Source organism: Scyliorhinus torazame, chromosome 6 (genome assembly GCF_047496885.1).
Source record: "Scyliorhinus torazame isolate Kashiwa2021f chromosome 6, sScyTor2.1, whole genome shotgun sequence".
Classification (NCBI taxonomy): Eukaryota; Metazoa; Chordata; class Chondrichthyes; order Carcharhiniformes; family Scyliorhinidae; genus Scyliorhinus; species Scyliorhinus torazame.
This window is the reverse complement of record NC_092712.1, coordinates 293,197,362-293,215,830: the sequence shown is the minus strand read 5'-3', so window position 1 is coordinate 293,215,830 and position 18,469 is coordinate 293,197,362. Positions and strand designations below refer to the sequence as shown.

Below are 18,469 nucleotides of genomic sequence, written 5' to 3'. Positions count from 1 at the left end.
GACAATTTCAGCAAGGCCAATCCACCTACTCTACACATCTTTGGGTTGTGGGGGTGAGACCCAAGCAAATATGGGGAGAATGTGCAAACTCCACACGGACAGTGACCCCGGGCCGGGATCAAACCCAGGTCCGGGATCAATCCCGGGTCATCAGCGACGTGAGGCAGCAGTGCTAACCACTGTGCGACCCAGATGTGTACAGTTTATTAAGCCTCCTTTAAACACAGTTTATGATATCAATGAGCATTTATGCCTCCTTTTAATGTGCATGTATTGAATACAAAGGAGAATGCTGGCACCAGGAGATGCTTATCTCAATGGGAAATAGCAGTCCACCCACCCCCTCCGCACACACAAACACACACACAGATGTCCAGTTCTGCCCTGCAACTTATGTTTCACATTTTTTTTAAGCTTTATTTCACATGCAAAATAATTATGAAATTATAGATCAATCCAATAAAGATGGAACTTATATTCCCCTTTAGAGGCCTTAGGACATCGCAAAATGCTTGTACAGCCAATGAAGCACTGCTGCAATATAAGAGACACAGCAGATTATTTGCGCACAGCAAGTTCTCAGAGACAGCATTAAGATAATACCCAGATAACCTGGTTTACTGATGTTGATTGAGGGCTAAACATTAGCCAAGATATTGGGGAGAACTCATCTATTTTTTTTCAAACAGTGTCATCGAGTGTCTCCTGTCCACCTGAGGGGGAAGATGGGACCTCGACTTCACGAAGTCTCATCCAAAAGGTGGCACCTCTGACAGTGTGCTGTTCCCTCAGTGCTGCGATGGAACGTCAGGCTGGATTATGTGTTCAACCCTCTGGAATAGGCCTGGAATCCATGCACGGACACATTTAGTAATTTATACTTCAAAAAATATCTTTCAGCTATTTTCAATTGATGGGATTACTGCTTCAGAAAGCTTTGTTATTTCAGAAACAGCCAAACCATAGTGTACTACCCTGGGAGGAGGGAAGAGTGAACCAGGTTAGAAAAACATGTTATGATCTCCCGAGGCTACATCCTTAGACACTGGAATGATACACTATCATTACCATCAATAGCCGCCTGCAGAGCGTGGCCTGCTTTTGAAAATGGTCTTTAACCTACTGTCTTTTAACACAACATTTGTTCATGAGAGGGCAGGTCCACTGTTAATACACAAATATCTTTAAATCAGTTTGAAAAGGCATTGTTAGCAAGTTTCACGCTGGGATAGCTTAAAACATGATAGGAACATACTGAGAATATGACTGGCCAGTTCTAGAATTTTCTTTTTCCTTTCAGCCTTGAGCGTGCTCGGAGTTTATTTTGGTTGGACTAGGGTTAGTGCGGATTTCTGAAATGTTCTTGCCAGTTCACCCGCTGGCCTTTTATCTAGCTGGCTTTCATTCAAAGCCTTACCTCAGTCAGTCGACAAGTAAACCTACCTGAACAGACATTTATTTTTGTCTCAGTCTAAATGGCTGCTAGGCAGGAAACCACTCATCCTGCCAGTCCAAGGGAAGGTCACAGGCTCCGATATTTTCAGTTTACTTTATCTGAAAAGCATTCCATTTAACTGAGGTGCTCATCACTACAGAACTCTGAGGAGCCTCGAGTTGTAAAAAGGGAAGATTGACAAGCTATTTGATCACAGTGAAGTGGGCAGCACACATGGACCGATCCCTGTTTTGCCCCGATGTCCCCCTTTAAAGCAGGAGTGGTCAGTAACTGGGAGTTGCATCCTTTAAAAAAAAATTTAGAGTACCCAATTCTTTTTTTCCCAATAAAGGGCCAATTTTAGCGTGGCCAATTCACTACCCTGCACATCTTTGGGTTTTGGGGGCGAGACCCACGCAGACATGTGGAGAATGTGCAAACTCCACACGGACAGTGACTCGAGGCCGGGATCGAACCTGGGTCCTCGGCGCCGTGAGGCAGCAGCGCTAACCACTGCGCCACCGTGCAGCCCTACACCATGCCATCCTTGGGATTGCATCCTGAATGCCTTTTTCATCGACCCCTCTATGCTGGGCACTGAGGCCAAATGCAGTGCCCAGGTTCAGACTATGGGTTAACATCGCCACCACCTATTCTTGAACACAGAATCACAGTTGTTACGACGCAGAAGGAGACCATTTGGCCTATCATGTCTGCACCAACTCTCCAAACCAACATTGTGGCTTAATCATCTAATGCCCTCTCGAATGCCTTGGTTGAATCTGCCTCCACCACATGCACCACAGAGCATTCCAGACCTGAACCACTCGTGTGAAAATGTTTTTTCTAGCACCACATTTGCTTCTTTTGCAAATCACTTTATATCTGTGCCCTCTCATTCTTGATCCTCTGTATCTCACTGCATGCAGAATGGGGCAGTATGTCACAAATGCTCCACGGAAGATCAATCTTTGTACCTCTCCAAAGTTGTGAATGAACAAAGTCAAATTTGCTACTTAAATGGAGGTAATTTTACTCTTTGCATACTTAGGGTAGGAGACCATTTTAATCATTGATCAATTGTTATTTGAAAATAAAATGGGTTGGTCTTAGCCATCGAGTTGCTTGCCATGTCAAGCATTTTTTGCCTTCTCTTCTGTTTTGCATCGTGCATCATTCTCTGCTGAAGAGAGGGGGGCCAGAAGTATACCCTGTGCTCTGCCTCTCCCCAGCTCTTTACCCCAACATGGCCCCACTGTACTCCAGGTTCCCCCAAATAATAAGTACCAGTGTTTGTGATCCAGTGCAAGTCTTCATGCTCCAGTTGTTATAATGAAGTGCAGCTACAAGGCTTCATTTTGTCATGGTAACCGTGAAGAAATTCATGACCTGGAGACTGAACTAAAAGTGGAATCATAGTATTTAGAGTGGAATTTGAAAACCCCAGTGGGGCAGTGAGTTATAAGTATTCAAAACTCACAATAGACCAAAATGTTTTATCAGCTTCAATCTTTCCATATTTATTTTGTATATGTCTTTGCAGGTAAATATGCAGAGGGAGCTTATTATATTTAGGAGCTAATTAGTATATCTTTGCTGTTTTAAGTAACACCTAGGGACTCTGAATAATTGACTGGATCCATTTCCTCTGAATTTGTGTCTAATTTTGTTTCAATTTCCAGTTTCTTTGCTGTATGAAGCAATCAGAGAACAATTTATGAACACAGGAATTAGGATCAGGGGCGAGATTCTCCGACCCCCCGCCGGGTCGGAGAATCGCCGGGGGCTGGCGTGAATCCCGCCCCCGTCGGTTGCCGAATTCTCCGGCACCGGATATTCGGCGGGGGCGGGAATCGCGCCGCGCCGGTTGGCGGCCCCCACCCCCCCGCGCGATTCTCTGGCCCGGATGGGCCGAAGTCCCACTGCTAAAATGCCTGTCCCGCCGGCGTAGATTAAACCATCTACCTTACCGGCGGGACAAGGCGGCGCGGGCGGGCCCCGAGGTCCTGGGGGGGGCGCGGGGCGATCTGGCCCCGGGGGGTGCCCCCACGGTGGCCTGGCCCGCGATCGGGGCCCACCGATCTGCGGGCGGGCCTGTGCCGTGGGGGCACTCTTTTCCTTCCGCCTTCGCCACGGTCTCCACCATGGCGGAGGCGGAAGAGACTCCCTCCACTGCGCATGCATGGGAATGCCGTCAGCGGCTGCTGACGCTCCCGCGCATGTGCCGCCTGGAGATGTCATTTCCGCGCCAGCTGGCGGGGCACCAAAGGCCTTTTCCGCCAGCTGGCGGGGCGGAAATTCGTCCGGCGCGGGCCTAGCCCCTTAAGGTTGGGGCTCGGCCCCCCAAGATGCGGAGCATTCCGCACCTTTGGGGCGGCACGATGCCCGACTGATTTGCGCCATTTTGGGCGCCGGTCGGCGGACATCGCGCCGTTTCCAGAGAATTTCGCCCAGGAGTTCAATCAGATTGTGGCTGATCTGCTTGTAAATTTGCTTTGTATTAGAACATAGAACATAGAAAAATACAGCACAGAACAGGCCCTTCGGCCCACGATGTTGTGCCGAACCTTTGTCCTAGATTAATCATAGATTATCATTGAATATTATCTTCTCAATGCATGCAGCTACCTCACCATGGGAGCGCATATTGAATCTATAGGCACAGAAAGTAATGGAGGCGGCTCTCGATCCTGCATGGAGACGAGCATTTAATAGGTCATGCTTGGCTCAGTGGTAGCACTCTTGCTTCTGAGTCAGAGGTCATGAGTTTGAGTCCCACGTCAAATACCTGAGTAGGCAATCATGGCTGACCCTTCAGTGCAGCATCAGAAGAGCTATCATTCTAAGATGTTAAACTAAATCTTTATCGGACTTCCGGTAGCGGCCATAACCTGCTAGGTCACGCAAACGGCAGCTCCCGCTGTGATCAGTTTTTCGGGCCGCTAAAAGGAGCGGCAATTGACAGGAGGCACCGGCGTGGGAACAGACGTGGGAGACCCCCCCCCACCACTGGTGCATGGAGAGGACCAGGAGCGGAGCCGGCAGACGCGCGATCCCGGGGAAGAAGGTCGAGAAGGATTGGGAGGACAAAATGGCGGTCGGAGAAGATCGGGAGGTGTGGGCCCAGTGGGCCAGAGAACAGCAGGAGCTCCTTAAAAACTGCTTCATGGAGCTGAAAACGGAGATGTTGGCCTCCATGGAAAGAATTGTGGTGACCCAGAAGGCGCAGGAGGAGGAGATAAAGGAGGTGAGGAGGAAGGTGGCGGAGAACGAGGACGAGATCCTGGGCCTGGTGGTGAAAGTGGTGGCGCACGAGGCGCTCCATAAGAGATGGCAGGAGAGGCTGGATGATCTTGAGTGCAGGTCTCGGAGCAACAATCTGCGGATCCTGGGCCTTCCCGAAGGAGCGGAGGGGGCGGACGCGAGCACGTACGTGGCCACAATGCTGGGGACGTTGATGGGCGCGGGGGCCTTCCCGCGGCCCTTGGAGCTGGATGGGGCGCACAGGGTTCTCGCCAGAAAGCCGAGGATAAACAAGCCACCGAGGGCGATGGTGATACAGTTTCAGCGCTTGGCAGACCGGGAGCGAGTCCTGCGGTGGGCGAAGAAAGAGCGGAGCAGTAAGTGAGAGAATGGTGAGATCCGAATTTACCAGGACCTGGGAGTTGAGCTGGCGAGGAGACGTGCAGGTTTTAACCGGGCAAAGGCGGTACTCCACGGTAAAGGGGTGAAGTTTGGGTTCCTGCACCCGGCGAGACTCTGGGTAACATACCAGGACAGGCACCACTATTTTGACACCCCAGACGAGGCGTGGTCGTTCATCAGGCAGGAGAAGCTGGACCTGAACTAAAGGACTGTTGTATGGGGGTGAAATGTGCGGGTGGGGAGGGACCGAGGGGAGGACGGCGGGTAAAGCATACGTTTATGGGCATGTCTGCCCTAGTTTGGTTAGGGGGTTTTGTTGTTTGTTTTGCTTGTTTTCCAGGTGTTTTGTTTTCCAGGTGTTCGGTGCGAGGGGGCGGGAAACGCCCCGGGGGGATCCCAGATGGCGCTTGCCCCTCTACCCTGCGGGGGAGGAGGGGAGGGGGGCCTGAAGGAGACATCAAGTTAAGGGTTGGTATATAGAGGCGGAAGCGGCCGCGGTCAGCATGGGTTAGCTGACTCACGGAAGCACAATGGGGAGGAAACCAGAGCTAAGCGGATGCTTGGCGGGGGGGGGGGGGGGTGCTGCTGCTTTGCTGACTGAAGGGGAGCCAGGTGAGGGGTATGGATGGAGAGTCAGGCGGGGGGACCGCCGGCGGGAGAGCTGGAGGAGGGAGGCGGGGGCACGCGGCTGGCCGAAAAAGGGAGATGGGGGGGGGGGGGGGGGGGGGCGGTGGTTAACCCCCCGACCAGGCTGATCACGTGGAACGTGAGGGGCCTGAATGGGCCGGTCAAGCGGTCCCGCGTGTTCTCGCATTTGAAGGGGTTGAAGGCGGACATGGCCATGTTGAAAGAGACGCACTTAAAGCTCGCGGACCAGACGAGGCTGAGGAAAGGATGGGTGGGACAGGTGTTTCACTCGGGGTTAGACTCAAAGACCAGAGGAGTGGCCATTTTGGTCAGTAAACGAGTGGCATTTGAGGCGGGGAGCATCGTGGCGGACAAGGGGGGGCCGGTATATAATGGTGAGTGGCAAGCTGCAGGGGTCCCGGGTGGTGTTAGTGAATGTATATGCTCCGAACTGGAACGATGCGGACTTTATGAGGGGTGTGTTGGGTAGGATCCCGGACATGGAGATAAGTCACCTGATTATGGGAGGGGACTTTAATACGGTCTTGGATCCGAGCTTGGATCGTTCCAAGTCCAAAACGGGAAAGAGGCCGGCGGCGGCCAGGGCCTTGTGCGAGTTCATGGGCCAGATGGGGGGAGTAGACCCCCGGAGGTTTACACGGCCAAGGATGAAAGAGTTTTCCTTTTTCTCCCATGTCCATAAAGTCTATTCAAGAATAGACTTCTTTGTGTTGAGTAGGGCATTAATCCCGAAGGTGGAGGGGGTAGAATACTCGGCCATTGCGGTCTCGGACCATGTCCCGCACTGGCTGGACCTGCGACTGGGGGCGGAACGGGGTCAGCGCCCTCTCTGGCGACTGGATGTGGGGCTGCTGGCAGACGAAGAGGTGTGCGGGCGGATAAGGAGGAGTATTGAGAATTATGTGGGAGCGAATGACACAGGAGAGGTGATGGTGGCAGTGGTTTGGGAGGCTCTGAAGGCGGTCATTAGGGGAGAGTTAATCTCCATTAGATCCCATAGAGAGAAGAAGGCGAGGAAGGAGAGGGAGAGACTGGTGGGAGAGATACTCAGGGTAGATAGGAGGTACGCGGAGGCCCCAGAGGGGGGGCTGTTGAACGAGCGTCGGAAATTACAGGCGGAGTTTGACTTGCTGTCCACAGGAAAGGCAGAGGCGCAGCTGAGGAAAGCGAAGGGGGCAGTTTATGAGTATGGGGAGAAGGCGAGTAGGATGCTGGTGCACCAGCTGCGCAGGAGGGAGGCGGCCAGAGAGATTGGGGGAGTGCAGGATAGGGAGGGCAACATGGTGCTGAGCCCAGAGAGGGTTAATGAAATCTTCAGGGAGTTCTACGGGAGGTAATACGAGTCACCTTTGACAGGGTGGAGTGGGAGTATCTGCGGGAGGTGCGAGGCAGGTTTGGATTTGGGGAGGGATTTATAGAGTGGGTCAAGCTGCTGTCTCAGGCCCCTGTAGCGAGTGTGTCCACAAACCGGCTAAGGTCGGAATATTTCAGGCTGCACCGGGGGACGAGACAGGGGTGTCCCCTGTCCCCGTTGCTGTTTGCCCTGGCAATTGAGCTGGTGGCCATTGCGCTCTGGACTTCGGGGGATTGGAGGGGGCTGGTGCACGGAGGGGAGGAGCACTGGGTCTCCCTCTACGCGGATGACCTGCTGTTGTATATTTCGGAACCGTTAGAGGGGATGGGGAGGTCATGCGGATCCTGGAGGACTTCGTGAGGTTCTCGGGGTGCAAGTTAAACGTGGAGAAGAGTGAGCTGTTCGTGATCCACGCTAGGGGCCAGGAGGAGAGACTGAGGGAGCTCCCGCTCAGGATAGTGGAGAGGAGCTTTCGGTACTTGGGGATACAAGTGGCCAGGAACTGGGATGCCCTGCACAGGCTCAACTTAACCCGGCTAGTGGAGCAGATGGAGGGAGAGATTAAAAGGTGGGATATGCTCCCGCTTTCCTTGGCGGGACGGGTGCAGACTGTGAAGATGACGGTTCTCCACAGGTTCCGCTTCGTATTTCAGTGCCTCCCCATTTTCATCCCCAAGTCCTTTAAGCGGGTGAATAGGAATGTTACGGGATTTGAGTGGGCAAATAAAACCCTGCGAGTCAAAAGGGTATTCTTGGAGCGTAACCGGGGGGGGGGGGGGGGGGGTGGAGGACTGGCTCTGCTGAACTTCTGCAGTTATTACTGGGCGGCCAATGTGGCCATGATCAGGAAATGGATGATGGAGGAGGGGGCGGCGTGGGGTCGGTTGGAGGCGGCGTTGTGTAGAGGCACCAGTCTAGGGGCACTTGCAACGGCTCCGCTGCCGTTCTCGCCGGCGCGATACACCACTAGTCCGGTGGTGATGGCGGCACTGAAGATCTGGGGGCAATGGAGGAGACACAGGGGAGAGGAGGGGGCCTCGATGTGGACCCCAATACGGAATAATCACAGATTTGCTCCGGGTAGGTTGGATGGGGGATACCAAGGCTGGTATAGGGCAGGTATTAGGAGGATGGGGGACCTGTTTATAGACGGGGTTTTCCCCAGCATGCAAGCACTGGAGGAGAGGTTCGGCCTGCCCCTGGGGGATGCGTTCAGGTACCTTCAGGTTCGGGACTTCCTTAGAAAACAGGTGGGGACATTCCCGCTGCTGCCCCCACGTAGGATCCAGGATAGGGTGGTGTCTGGCGTCTGGGTAGGGGAGGGGAAGGTGTCGGACGTATATCAGGAGCTGCAGGAGGTAGAGGAAGCCTCAGTGGGGGAGTTGAAGGATAAGTGGGAGGAGTTGGGCGAGGAGCTGGATGGGGTCCTGTGGGCCGATGCCCTGGGCAGGGTGAACTCCTCATGTGCCAGGCTCGGATTAATCCAGTTTAAGGTGGTGCATCGTGCGCATATAACGGCGGCAAGAATGAGTAGGTTTTTTGGGGTGGAGGGCAGGTGCTGAGGTGTGCGGGGAGTCCGGCAAATCATGCCCATATGTTTTGGGCATGCCCGGTGCTTAAAGGATTCTGGCAGGGGTTTGCAAGGGTGATGTCTAGGGTTTTGGACGCTTGTCGTGAAGGCGAGCCCAGCGGTAGCGATATTTGGGGTGGCGGAGGATCCGGGAGTGCAGGAGGCGAAAGAGGCCGATGTCCTGGCATTTGCCTCCCTGGTAGCCCGGAGACGGATTCTGTTAATGCGGAGGGACTCAAAATCCCCGAGTGTGGAGACTTGGGTTAGCGACATGGCTGGGTTTCTCAGCCTGGAGCGAATAAAGTTCGCCTTGAGAGGGTCCTTGAAGGGGTTCTTCCGGCTGTGGCAACCTTTCCTTGACTTTCTAGGGGAGCAGTAAGTGTCAGCAGCAGCAGCATCCTGGGGGGACAAAAAAACCTAAATCTTTATCTCAGCGTGCTGTAAAGTACCCCATGGCGTTATCTGAAGAACAGCAGGAGAAGTTAGCCTGGACAGCATCTATCCAGAACAAAGGCCTTAAAGTGGGTGAGCTGGTCATTTATTTCATTATTGTTGTGGCATCCTCCTATGATCCACCTATGTGTCTGCCAGCTTCATAAGAGTGATTATACTTCAAAGGCCCTTCACCAGCTATAAAACATTTTGGGTCATCCTTAGGCGATTGAAGGTGATATATAAATGCAAGTCTTTCTTTCTGTAATTGAAATAGAGTCAATGCAATCGAGACATTATTCACTGGCCCCAAATAATAGGAAATGTAGCAACCAGTTTTCACATGGTGAGATCTTACAAACTGCAATGATAATTACCAGATAATCTGTTTTATGAAATCAGTTGAGGGATGAGCATTCGCCATGACACCAGGAGAACACCATTGTTCTTCTGCCATAGGCTATTTTACATCTGCCTGAGAGGACTGATGGGGCCCCAGTTGGACATCTCTGAAAAAGACCTCCGACAGTGCCGTACATTCCTTCAGCATGATACTGGAGAGTCAATCTGGATGTTGTGCTTAAGCCTTTGCATTAGGACTTGAACCCCTGAACATTTGCCTCAGTGATGAGATTGCCTCCGCTGATCAACAGCTGCCATTCTAACGGAACGTTGACAGATTGCGAGCACATCATTTTCACTGTCAGTGTATTCAGAAGCTAATTGTGCTCAGTATATTGTAGTATGTCAAGCAGTTAGAATGCTTGCCTTCGTACCTTTCACTTGACCTTGTTGAGTTTTGACAATCGGTGGGTTAAGCACTGGGGCTGTCCCATTCAAAGCCGGGATCTGGTCCTGAAGACATTCGAGGTTTCTGGAAACTATCTTTGCGATCAACTCATTCCACAGTCCAAACTGCCTGTTAGACATAAAGTATCAAATGAATCATATTCCCCATGTGTTTGGACAAGTGACATTGCAAAATGGGTACGTGGAGACTGCGGTCTTACTTTGCTCTGAGGTTGCTACCCACTGATCCTTGGTTGAAGTTCACATTCAGGTCCATATAATGCTTCCCAATTCTGTGCTCTGGCCAATTAACAGGAACTGATTGAGGAAGGTTAGGATTTCTATCGAAGGAAAAGAAATAATAAAATTTTTTGGAACTTATACACAGTGGTGACCAAACCAGCAAATAGAATCGACCTATAGAACCACTGAAAAGATATCCATTCAGCCTTCAGAAAGTGGTCATTCAGCCCAGCGTATCGGCGTCAGCCGAAAAAAAGAGAAAAAAGAAAGTAGCCACTCATTTCAATCTCATTTTCCAGCCCCTGGTCCCTGCAGGTTACATCACTTCAGATGCAGATCCAGGTACCTTTTAAATGAGGTGAGGGGCTTTTCACAGTAACTTCATTGAAGCCTACTTGTGACAATAAGCAATTTTCATTTCATTTCATGTGGCGCAGCGGTTAGCACTGGGACTGCGGCGCTGAGGACCCGGGTTAGAATCCTGGCCCTGGGTCACTGTCCAGGTGGAGTTTGCACATTCTCTCCATGTCTGTGTGGGTTTCACCCCCACAACCCAAAGATGTGCAGGTTAGGTGGATTGGCCACGCTAAATTGCCGCTTAATTGGACAAAAAAACAATTGGGTACTCTAAATTTATAAATATAAGAAAAATTAAATGAGGTGAGCATTTCAGCCTCAACCACCAATTTGGGCACTGAATTCCAGACACTCACCACTCTTTGGGTGAAATTTATTCTCCTCAAGTACTCTCTAATCCTTCTACCAATCTCACCTTAAATCTACACCCCCAGGTAATTGACCCCTCACCTAGGGGAAACAAGTCTTTCATGTCTACTCTGTCTAGGCCCCTCATAATTTTGTATACCTCCATTACTCCATTACATGGGGCAGCACGGTAGCACAAGTGGATAGCACTGTGGCTTCACAGCGCCAAGGTCCCAGGTTCCATTCCCCGCTGGGTCACTGCCTGTGCAGAGTCTGCACGTTCTCCCCATGTCTGCGTGGGTTTCCTCCGGGTGCTCCGGTTTCCTCCCACAGGCCAAAGACGTGCAGGTTAGGGGGATTGGCCACGTTAAATTGCCCTTAGTGTCCAAAAAAGGTCAGGAGGGGTTATTGGGTTATGGGGATAGGGTGGAAGTGAGGGCTTAAGTGGGTCGGTGCAAACTCGATGGGCCGAATGGCCTCCTTCTGCACTGTATGTTCTATGTGCTCACCCTTAGCCTCCTCTGTTCTAAGGAAAATAACCCTCGTCTATCCAAACTCGCCTCATAGCTGCAATTTTCAAGCCCTGGCAACATTCTTGTAAATCTCCTCTATGCTCTCTCCAGATCAATTATGTCCTTTCTACAATGTGATGGCCAGAACTGTACACAAAATTCCAGTGGTGGCCTAACCAGTGTTTTATACAGTTTCATCATTACATCCCTGTTTTTGTACTCAACACCTCGTTCAGTAAGGAAAAGCATTTATATGATTTCTTGGCCACTTGGTTCATCTGTCCTGCCACCTTCAAGGACCTGTCGACATGCACTCCCAAGGCCTCAACCCCTTGTAACATCTTCCCGTTTAGTGAGGACTCCCTTTGCTTTGTTTCTCTCCCCAAATGCATTACCTCACACATTTCCAAATTGAATTCAATTTGCCACTTCTCCACCCACCCAACCAAACCATTGCTATCATCCTGGCTGACAGCTGTCCTCTTCACTGTCAACTACACGACAAATTTTTGTGTCATCTGCAAATTTCCCAATCATGCTTCCCACATTTAAGTCTAAATCATTCATGTATACAACAAACAGAAGGGGCCCAAACATGGAGACCTGTGGAAAACCACTGGAAGCCGCTTTCTATTCACAAAACCATCCATCGCCCATTACCCTTTGTTTCCTGTCACTGAGCCAATTTTGGATCCAACCGACCATCTCCCCCTGTATGCCATGAGACCTCACTTTTCAGACCAGTCTGCCACGTGGGGACCTTGTCAAATGCCATACTGAAATCCATGTAGTTAACATCCACTGTACTGCCCTCATCAACCCTCCTTGTTAATTCCTCAAAAAATTCTACTAAGTTAGCAAGCAACGATCTTCCCCATCAAAACCATGCTGACTAACCCGGATCAATTAGTGCCTTTCTAAGTGACAGTTTATCCTGCCTCTCAGAATTGTTTCCATTAATTTGCTCACCGTCAAGTCAGACTGGCCAGCCTATAATTTTCTGGCGTATACCTTGCACCTTATTAAATAATGATACAACATGCCCAGAACTCCAATCCTCTGAGACTTTGCTTGTATCTTCTAAGGTAGTGAGGATTGGAAAATGATCCTCAAGAGCATCCGACATTAATTTCCTTCTGCAGCTTGGGATACAATCCATCTGATGCTAATCTCTCCAGTACTTTCTCCCTCACTATGCTTATTATATCTAATATTTCACACTACTCCACTGGCGAAGAAGAGGTAAGATTCCGAAAGACAACCATGCCAAAGAGAATGACATTTCTCGCCTCTCTCCGACTTTATCACGGATGGAGAGGGCTCAAAATCACCCCCAATATCTCCAGCAGAGATAGTACAACAAGGCACAAAGGAGGGACAAACTTTAAAATGGTATCTTGTTCAAGATAAAACATTTCTTTACTTTTGCACCATTATATATATTAAAGACATCATTAGAAAAATGTGTAGCCCTGGAGGACTGGTGACACCCAACCATCTTCAACTGCTTCATCAATGACCTTCCCACCATCATAAGATCAGAAGTGGGGAGGTTAATTAATGATTGCAAAATGTTCAGCACCTTTTGCAATCCCCAGACACTAAAGCAGTCTGTGTCCATATGCAACATTTAAGCTTGGACTGATGAGTGCTTGTGCCTCACAAGAACTCTCTCCAACAAGAGAAAATCCAACATTTCCCCATGACATCCAATGGCATTACTATCATCGAATTCCCACTATTAACAGCGTGAGGGTTACCATTGACCGGAAGCTGAACTGCACTAATTATATAAATACTGTGGCTACAAAAAAAGATCAAAGGCTAGGAATTCTGCAGGGAGTAACTCACCTCCTAACTCCCCAAAGCCTGTCCATCACCGACAAGGTTTAAGCCAAAAGTGCGATGGAATACTGTCCACTTGTCTGGATGAGTGGAGTTCCAACAACACTCAAGAACCTTGATACCATCCAGAGCAAAGCTGCTCTGATTGGTACCCCATCAACAAACATTCACTCCCTCCACCATCGATGTACAGAGGCAGCCGTGATTATCATCTACAAGATGCACTGAAGCAACTCACCAAGCTCTTTCCACAGCACCTTGCAACGTCTACCACCTAGAAGGACAAGGGCAGCAGATATATGGGAACACCGCCGCCTGCAAATTCCCCTCCAAGCCACAGACCATCCTGATTTAGAAATATATCACCATTCCCTCACTGCCGCTGGGTCAAAATCATGGGACTTCCTCCCTAACAGCTGGGTGTACCCATACCACATGGACTGTGGTGGTTCAAGAAGGCAGCTCACCTCCACCTTCTTAAGGTCAATTAGTAACTGGCAATAAAAATGCTGGCCGCATCAGCAATACCCACATCCTGTTAAAGAATTAAAATAACACACTAGTTGGGCATATTCCTGGAGATTTAAATGCATGATCTCCATCTATCCATCCTGGTCAAACAGACATTTTTTTTCCATTCCCAATATTTCTTATAATGAATAATCAAAAGTCTTCAAGGAAAATGAAATTAAAACACACAATTTGTTCTACCACTGAAATATGATATTCCTCCTGGGTTTCCTTGCATCAGCATCTACGAGATCAATCTTTAATTCCTGGAGTCTCCAGGACAATGATTGCAACATTTTTCTACTAACCATATCTGAACACAATATCACCTTAAATGGATTTCATCGAATTGTCCGAAACTAAAGAGACTTGTGATTGGTGAGATTCACATTTAACCACTTAATCGGGCTTGCTATACATCCTTGGCTGCATACTTTACACAGGATGTACCCCTGATTTGGTAGGACAAGCGGGTGAAGTAATTGCGCTTGAACTTCACTAATTGGAGGTTCCACCCTCGACTTTTAGAAAGAGCAAAGCATTTCTTATCCATGCGTTCAGCTTTATTATATTGGCCCCTTTCGTGTAGAGCTCCACCTACTGCCCCAGCCAACTGCAGCAATGCCAATGGCACCCACATCCAGTTTGGGTGAGCCTGGCTTTGACATGTCACCACTGCACACATCCTGCACGCATTTACCCGCTCCTTGGACTTGCCCTGTTTTCGCAAAGTTGGTCCAGTAGTTCATCATGACTCGGCTCAGCTCCCTCTCCAGATCGTTGTAGGATTCTGGCATAGAAAAGGGTCTACCAAAGATATACTGCAGTTCTTCTGAATGAATGGCACCGATCCACTCTGGCCAGATTACATTTGGCATCTTGGATGGGTATGTGAATTGGTAGGCATATGTCCGACTGGCATTTCTAGGTGGAAGAAACATTTAACATGTAAATGCAATCTTCATGCTTGCAACTACAATGAAATATTTTCAACAGCATAGGAATTTAGAATAGGAACAGGAGTAAATCATTCAACCCCTTGAGCCTGTTGCACCGTTCAGTTAGAATCTCATGGATGTTCTGCACCTTCAGCACATCTACCCACCTTTGTTCCATATCCTTCATCTCCTTGCCCAATGAAAATCTATCGATTTCAGTTTGGGAAATTTACAATTCAATCTGCCTTAGGCGTTTTTGGGGAGAAAGCTCCATATTCCATATATAGCAGTTCCATATTCTTAACTAATCGCGAAAATGGCCCAGCAAGTCACAAAGTTCAAGGGTACTTAGGGATGGTCAACAAATACTGGCCGTGCTAGTGATGCCCACATGCCGTAAAAGGATACAAAATAAATATATTTCTACTCAGGGCATAAGCAGATTTAGCTCCTTGAGCCTGTCGTACCATTCAATGGGATCATGAATCTGTATCCTAATCCTATCCACTTGCCTGAGCCCATCTCAGTTCTGGTTAGCAAAAACCGATCTTTAATGTGTATGACAGTCGCCATGGCACGTCCACCAATTTACTCTGACTGAATTTCTCACCCGCTGGTCACCACATGCTTCTGAGCAGAGCTGAATGCTGGGCCGCAAAATTCAAAATCTGTGTACAGTTGCGACAACTCCTTCCTTCTGGAAAACTGCGTTGGATTCTCCCAGTCAGTGTACTCGAATATAACTGACTCCACAGCGGCCTCGCCCAAAGAGCCTGCAACAGACACAAGAACAACAGGCCTGAAATGTTAACCCTGTCTGTCTGTCTTTCTCTCTCTCTCCCTCTCTCTCTCCGGATGCTGACAGACCTGCTGAGTGTTTCCAGCATTTTCTGTTTACATTTCAGATTTCCAGCACCGCAGAATTTTGCTTATGTATTGTGCATTTATATGGTGCCTTTAAACACAGTGAAATGTCCAAATCAGGGGTACTGAAGAATTAGAGGCACCTTTGGAGAGTCGTAGGGGTGGAGGAGGTTACAGAGATAAAAAAGGCGGAGACCACGCAGTGATTGGAAAACAAGAATGTTAAGTTTGAAAACTGTGGCGTTGCTCAATCAGGGACCAAGATAGGTCGACAAACACAGGCCAGGTGGGTGAATGAGTTATGGTGTGGGTTCGGATGTGGGCAGCAGAGTTTTTGGTGGGCTCGAGTTTACGAAGGATGCCAGATGGGAGTCTCTTCAGGGTAGCTGATTTGCCATGGCTACAGGTGACAAAAATACAAATGAAGCTTTTAGCATTTCTCAACACCTGTTCCTTACTGCAACGTCTGAGTGCTGGTGCATTGCCTTCGGATGCGGCATGGGGGGCACAGTAGCATAGTGGTTAGCACATTTGCTTCACAGTGCCAGGATCCTGGGTTCGATTCTTGCTTGGGTCACTGTCTGTGTGGAATCTGCACGTTCTCCCAGTGTCTGCGTGGGTTTCCTCCGGGTGCTCCAGTTTCCTCCCACAAGTCCCGAAAGACATGCTGTTAGGTGCATTGGACATTCTGAATTCTCCCTCTGTGTACCCAAACGAGTGCCGGAATGTGGCGACGAGGGGCTTTTCACAGTAACTTCATTACAGTGTTAATATAAGCCTACTTGTGACACTGATAAAGATTATTATTATTATGTTTAAAATGAAACTTTATGCCACGCTTCAGCCTAATCCCCCCAACTGCTTCACAAAGGGGGTTTTCTCTTGGCTGTGGACAGTCAGGAATGAATATTGGGGAATGCACTGGGTTAGAGTGCATGTCTGTAACCGGTATGAGCCTCTGACATTCCCTCACATTGTGCCTGCGGTGAACAGCAGCAGAAGCAGTGAAGCTCAGCAACCCTGCAGCAGATGTGTCTTGACAATTGGGGCTCATTAAGACAGAACGGTCTCAACTTTGCAGCTCCCAGCGGAGCTATCAGAAGATGAAGAATCCACCCTTTCCAGAATGGCAGGGTTGGGGGAGGGGTCGTGCGGGGGTGGGGGGTGGGGGTGGGGGTGGTAACATCCCAAATCCCAAGAAAGCCTGGGAACATCCCTTGATTTCATCTGAAATGTTGCACAATAGTCGCTCGATTTATTGATACTCACCCATCCCCTTTTCCACCGCTGTTCGGAATTTAGCCTCACTGATTCCAAAAGGAATGTTCACTCCGGGGAACCAGGCCGACACAAACAAATGGGCATCTCCGTTGTTACAGCCCAGCAAATAGTCAATACCTCTACTATTCTCAAACAGGGTCTCTGGCTCAGAAGGGAGAAAGTCACCTGTAATTAGAATGATGGGAATCAATGTTTTAAATCTGCCCAAAACAAAGAAAAGAGTGGCATATATTAGTGATTTAAGAATATGACAATTGCCTTTTAGATATACATAGAGTAAGCCTCTCCCCTGCCTTTTCACTGTACCTCGGTACACGTGACAATAAACAAATCCAATCCAATCCAATCCACCTCACCAATAACACAGTGGATAAATGCTTTACCCAATGAAACAAGAAATAAAGGCTTGCATTGCCATGGAATCTTTCATGATTTAAGAGAGATTAAGCCTTGGGGTAGAAGCACACTGAAAGACAGCACCTTGGAAGTGCAGCACTCCCTCGGTATTGCTCTAGAGTGGAGCTTTGGTTTTGCACTTAGGTTTCTGGACCTAGACTAAGAACACAAAAGCTTCAGAGTTAGAGGTGAGGATGCTACCACGGAGAGCTATGATTGTGGTGAGAAGGCACAATCTTGCCTCCCATCCCTCCCTCATGGCTTTAGGAATTAAACCCCGAGTTCTTAGTTTTACAGTTAAGGTCAATTAAAAACAAAATCACATCCAGGTTTTTCAATTCAAAAAGTCATCCCCACTTGCACAAATTGGACTTCTGAACGATGTGATCCGAAACTGCTGATCTTTCGATAGTTTCCCCCGACATCAAAACCTCGTACCGCAGCATGTTGAATGGTCAGGGTATGGGATGGGGAGAGGTGATTGAGAGGATAGAAGAGTGTGAGTATGAACTAGGGGGAAGAGGAGTAACACTGCCGGCGTGAAGAGGAGGAACTTGAACAAGAATAAACATCAACTGCGGCAAGCGGAAATTAAGGCCGGGATTTTGCAGGGTAACAGTGGCCCCTGGACCAGAAAGTTAGGGGCAACACATCCCATTTCTGGGAGCTCTAACCAGAATTTATATTAATAAGTTGTATCGGAGGAGGAGTTTAAGGGAGGAGATCCCACATGCAAGAGCCGCCGGCCAATTGATTGGTTTAGTCAAAGCTGGATTAAACTTCTTGGGGCACCAAAGCAGTTCAACTCTCTCCAATACACCCATACAGCAACACCCACACCACTTGATGGATTAACATACAAACGAGTAGTACAAAATATATATGAGGAAATAAGCAAGGTTCAAATAACAGCAAAAAAAGAATGGCTCACATTTATACAGTGGTCGGGATTCCCCCCACCACCTATACCCCCACCGCAGCGTATTTTTTCCAGCACGGAGGTGGCTTGCTATTGATTGTTGGAAGGGCTTTACAGTCCCGTCGATATCTACAGCATTTTATGTGACTTGCACACTTTACCACTAGGGACACCACTGCAGGAGGTCACCTTCGGCAGGACTGGAAGAGCCCGCTGGCAGGAGGGGACAGAAAATCCCACGCACAGTCAGCGCGATCTACCGGCTGGGTTGCACCCAAACAGGGTCACAACATGGCTGGTGAATGCTGGGAGTAGCATCCCCTGGGCTTCCCGACAGTTGTTATGCCTTGAGAGATCTACAATGGGCGAGATCCAGTCTTGGA

The 18,469-nt window shown here is 49.2% G+C and overlaps 1 protein-coding gene across 1 annotated transcript in view; it reads right to left on the bottom strand.

The window, feature by feature from the left end:
* The window catches only part of LOC140425507 (uncharacterized), a 97,776-nt gene that overhangs the window by 35,160 nt on the left and 44,147 nt on the right, over nucleotides 1-18,469 (bottom strand). Inside the window, exons 7-11 of the mRNA XM_072509848.1 lie at nucleotides 16,760-16,936; nucleotides 15,237-15,399; nucleotides 14,406-14,612; nucleotides 10,095-10,214; nucleotides 9,861-10,003 (exon numbers count right to left, since the gene is read on the bottom strand). Of these exons, the coding sequence (XP_072365949.1) occupies nucleotides 9,861-10,003; nucleotides 10,095-10,214; nucleotides 14,406-14,612; nucleotides 15,237-15,399; nucleotides 16,760-16,936 (810 nt within the window). The remainder of the gene's footprint in view (nucleotides 1-9,860; nucleotides 10,004-10,094; nucleotides 10,215-14,405; nucleotides 14,613-15,236; nucleotides 15,400-16,759; nucleotides 16,937-18,469) is intronic.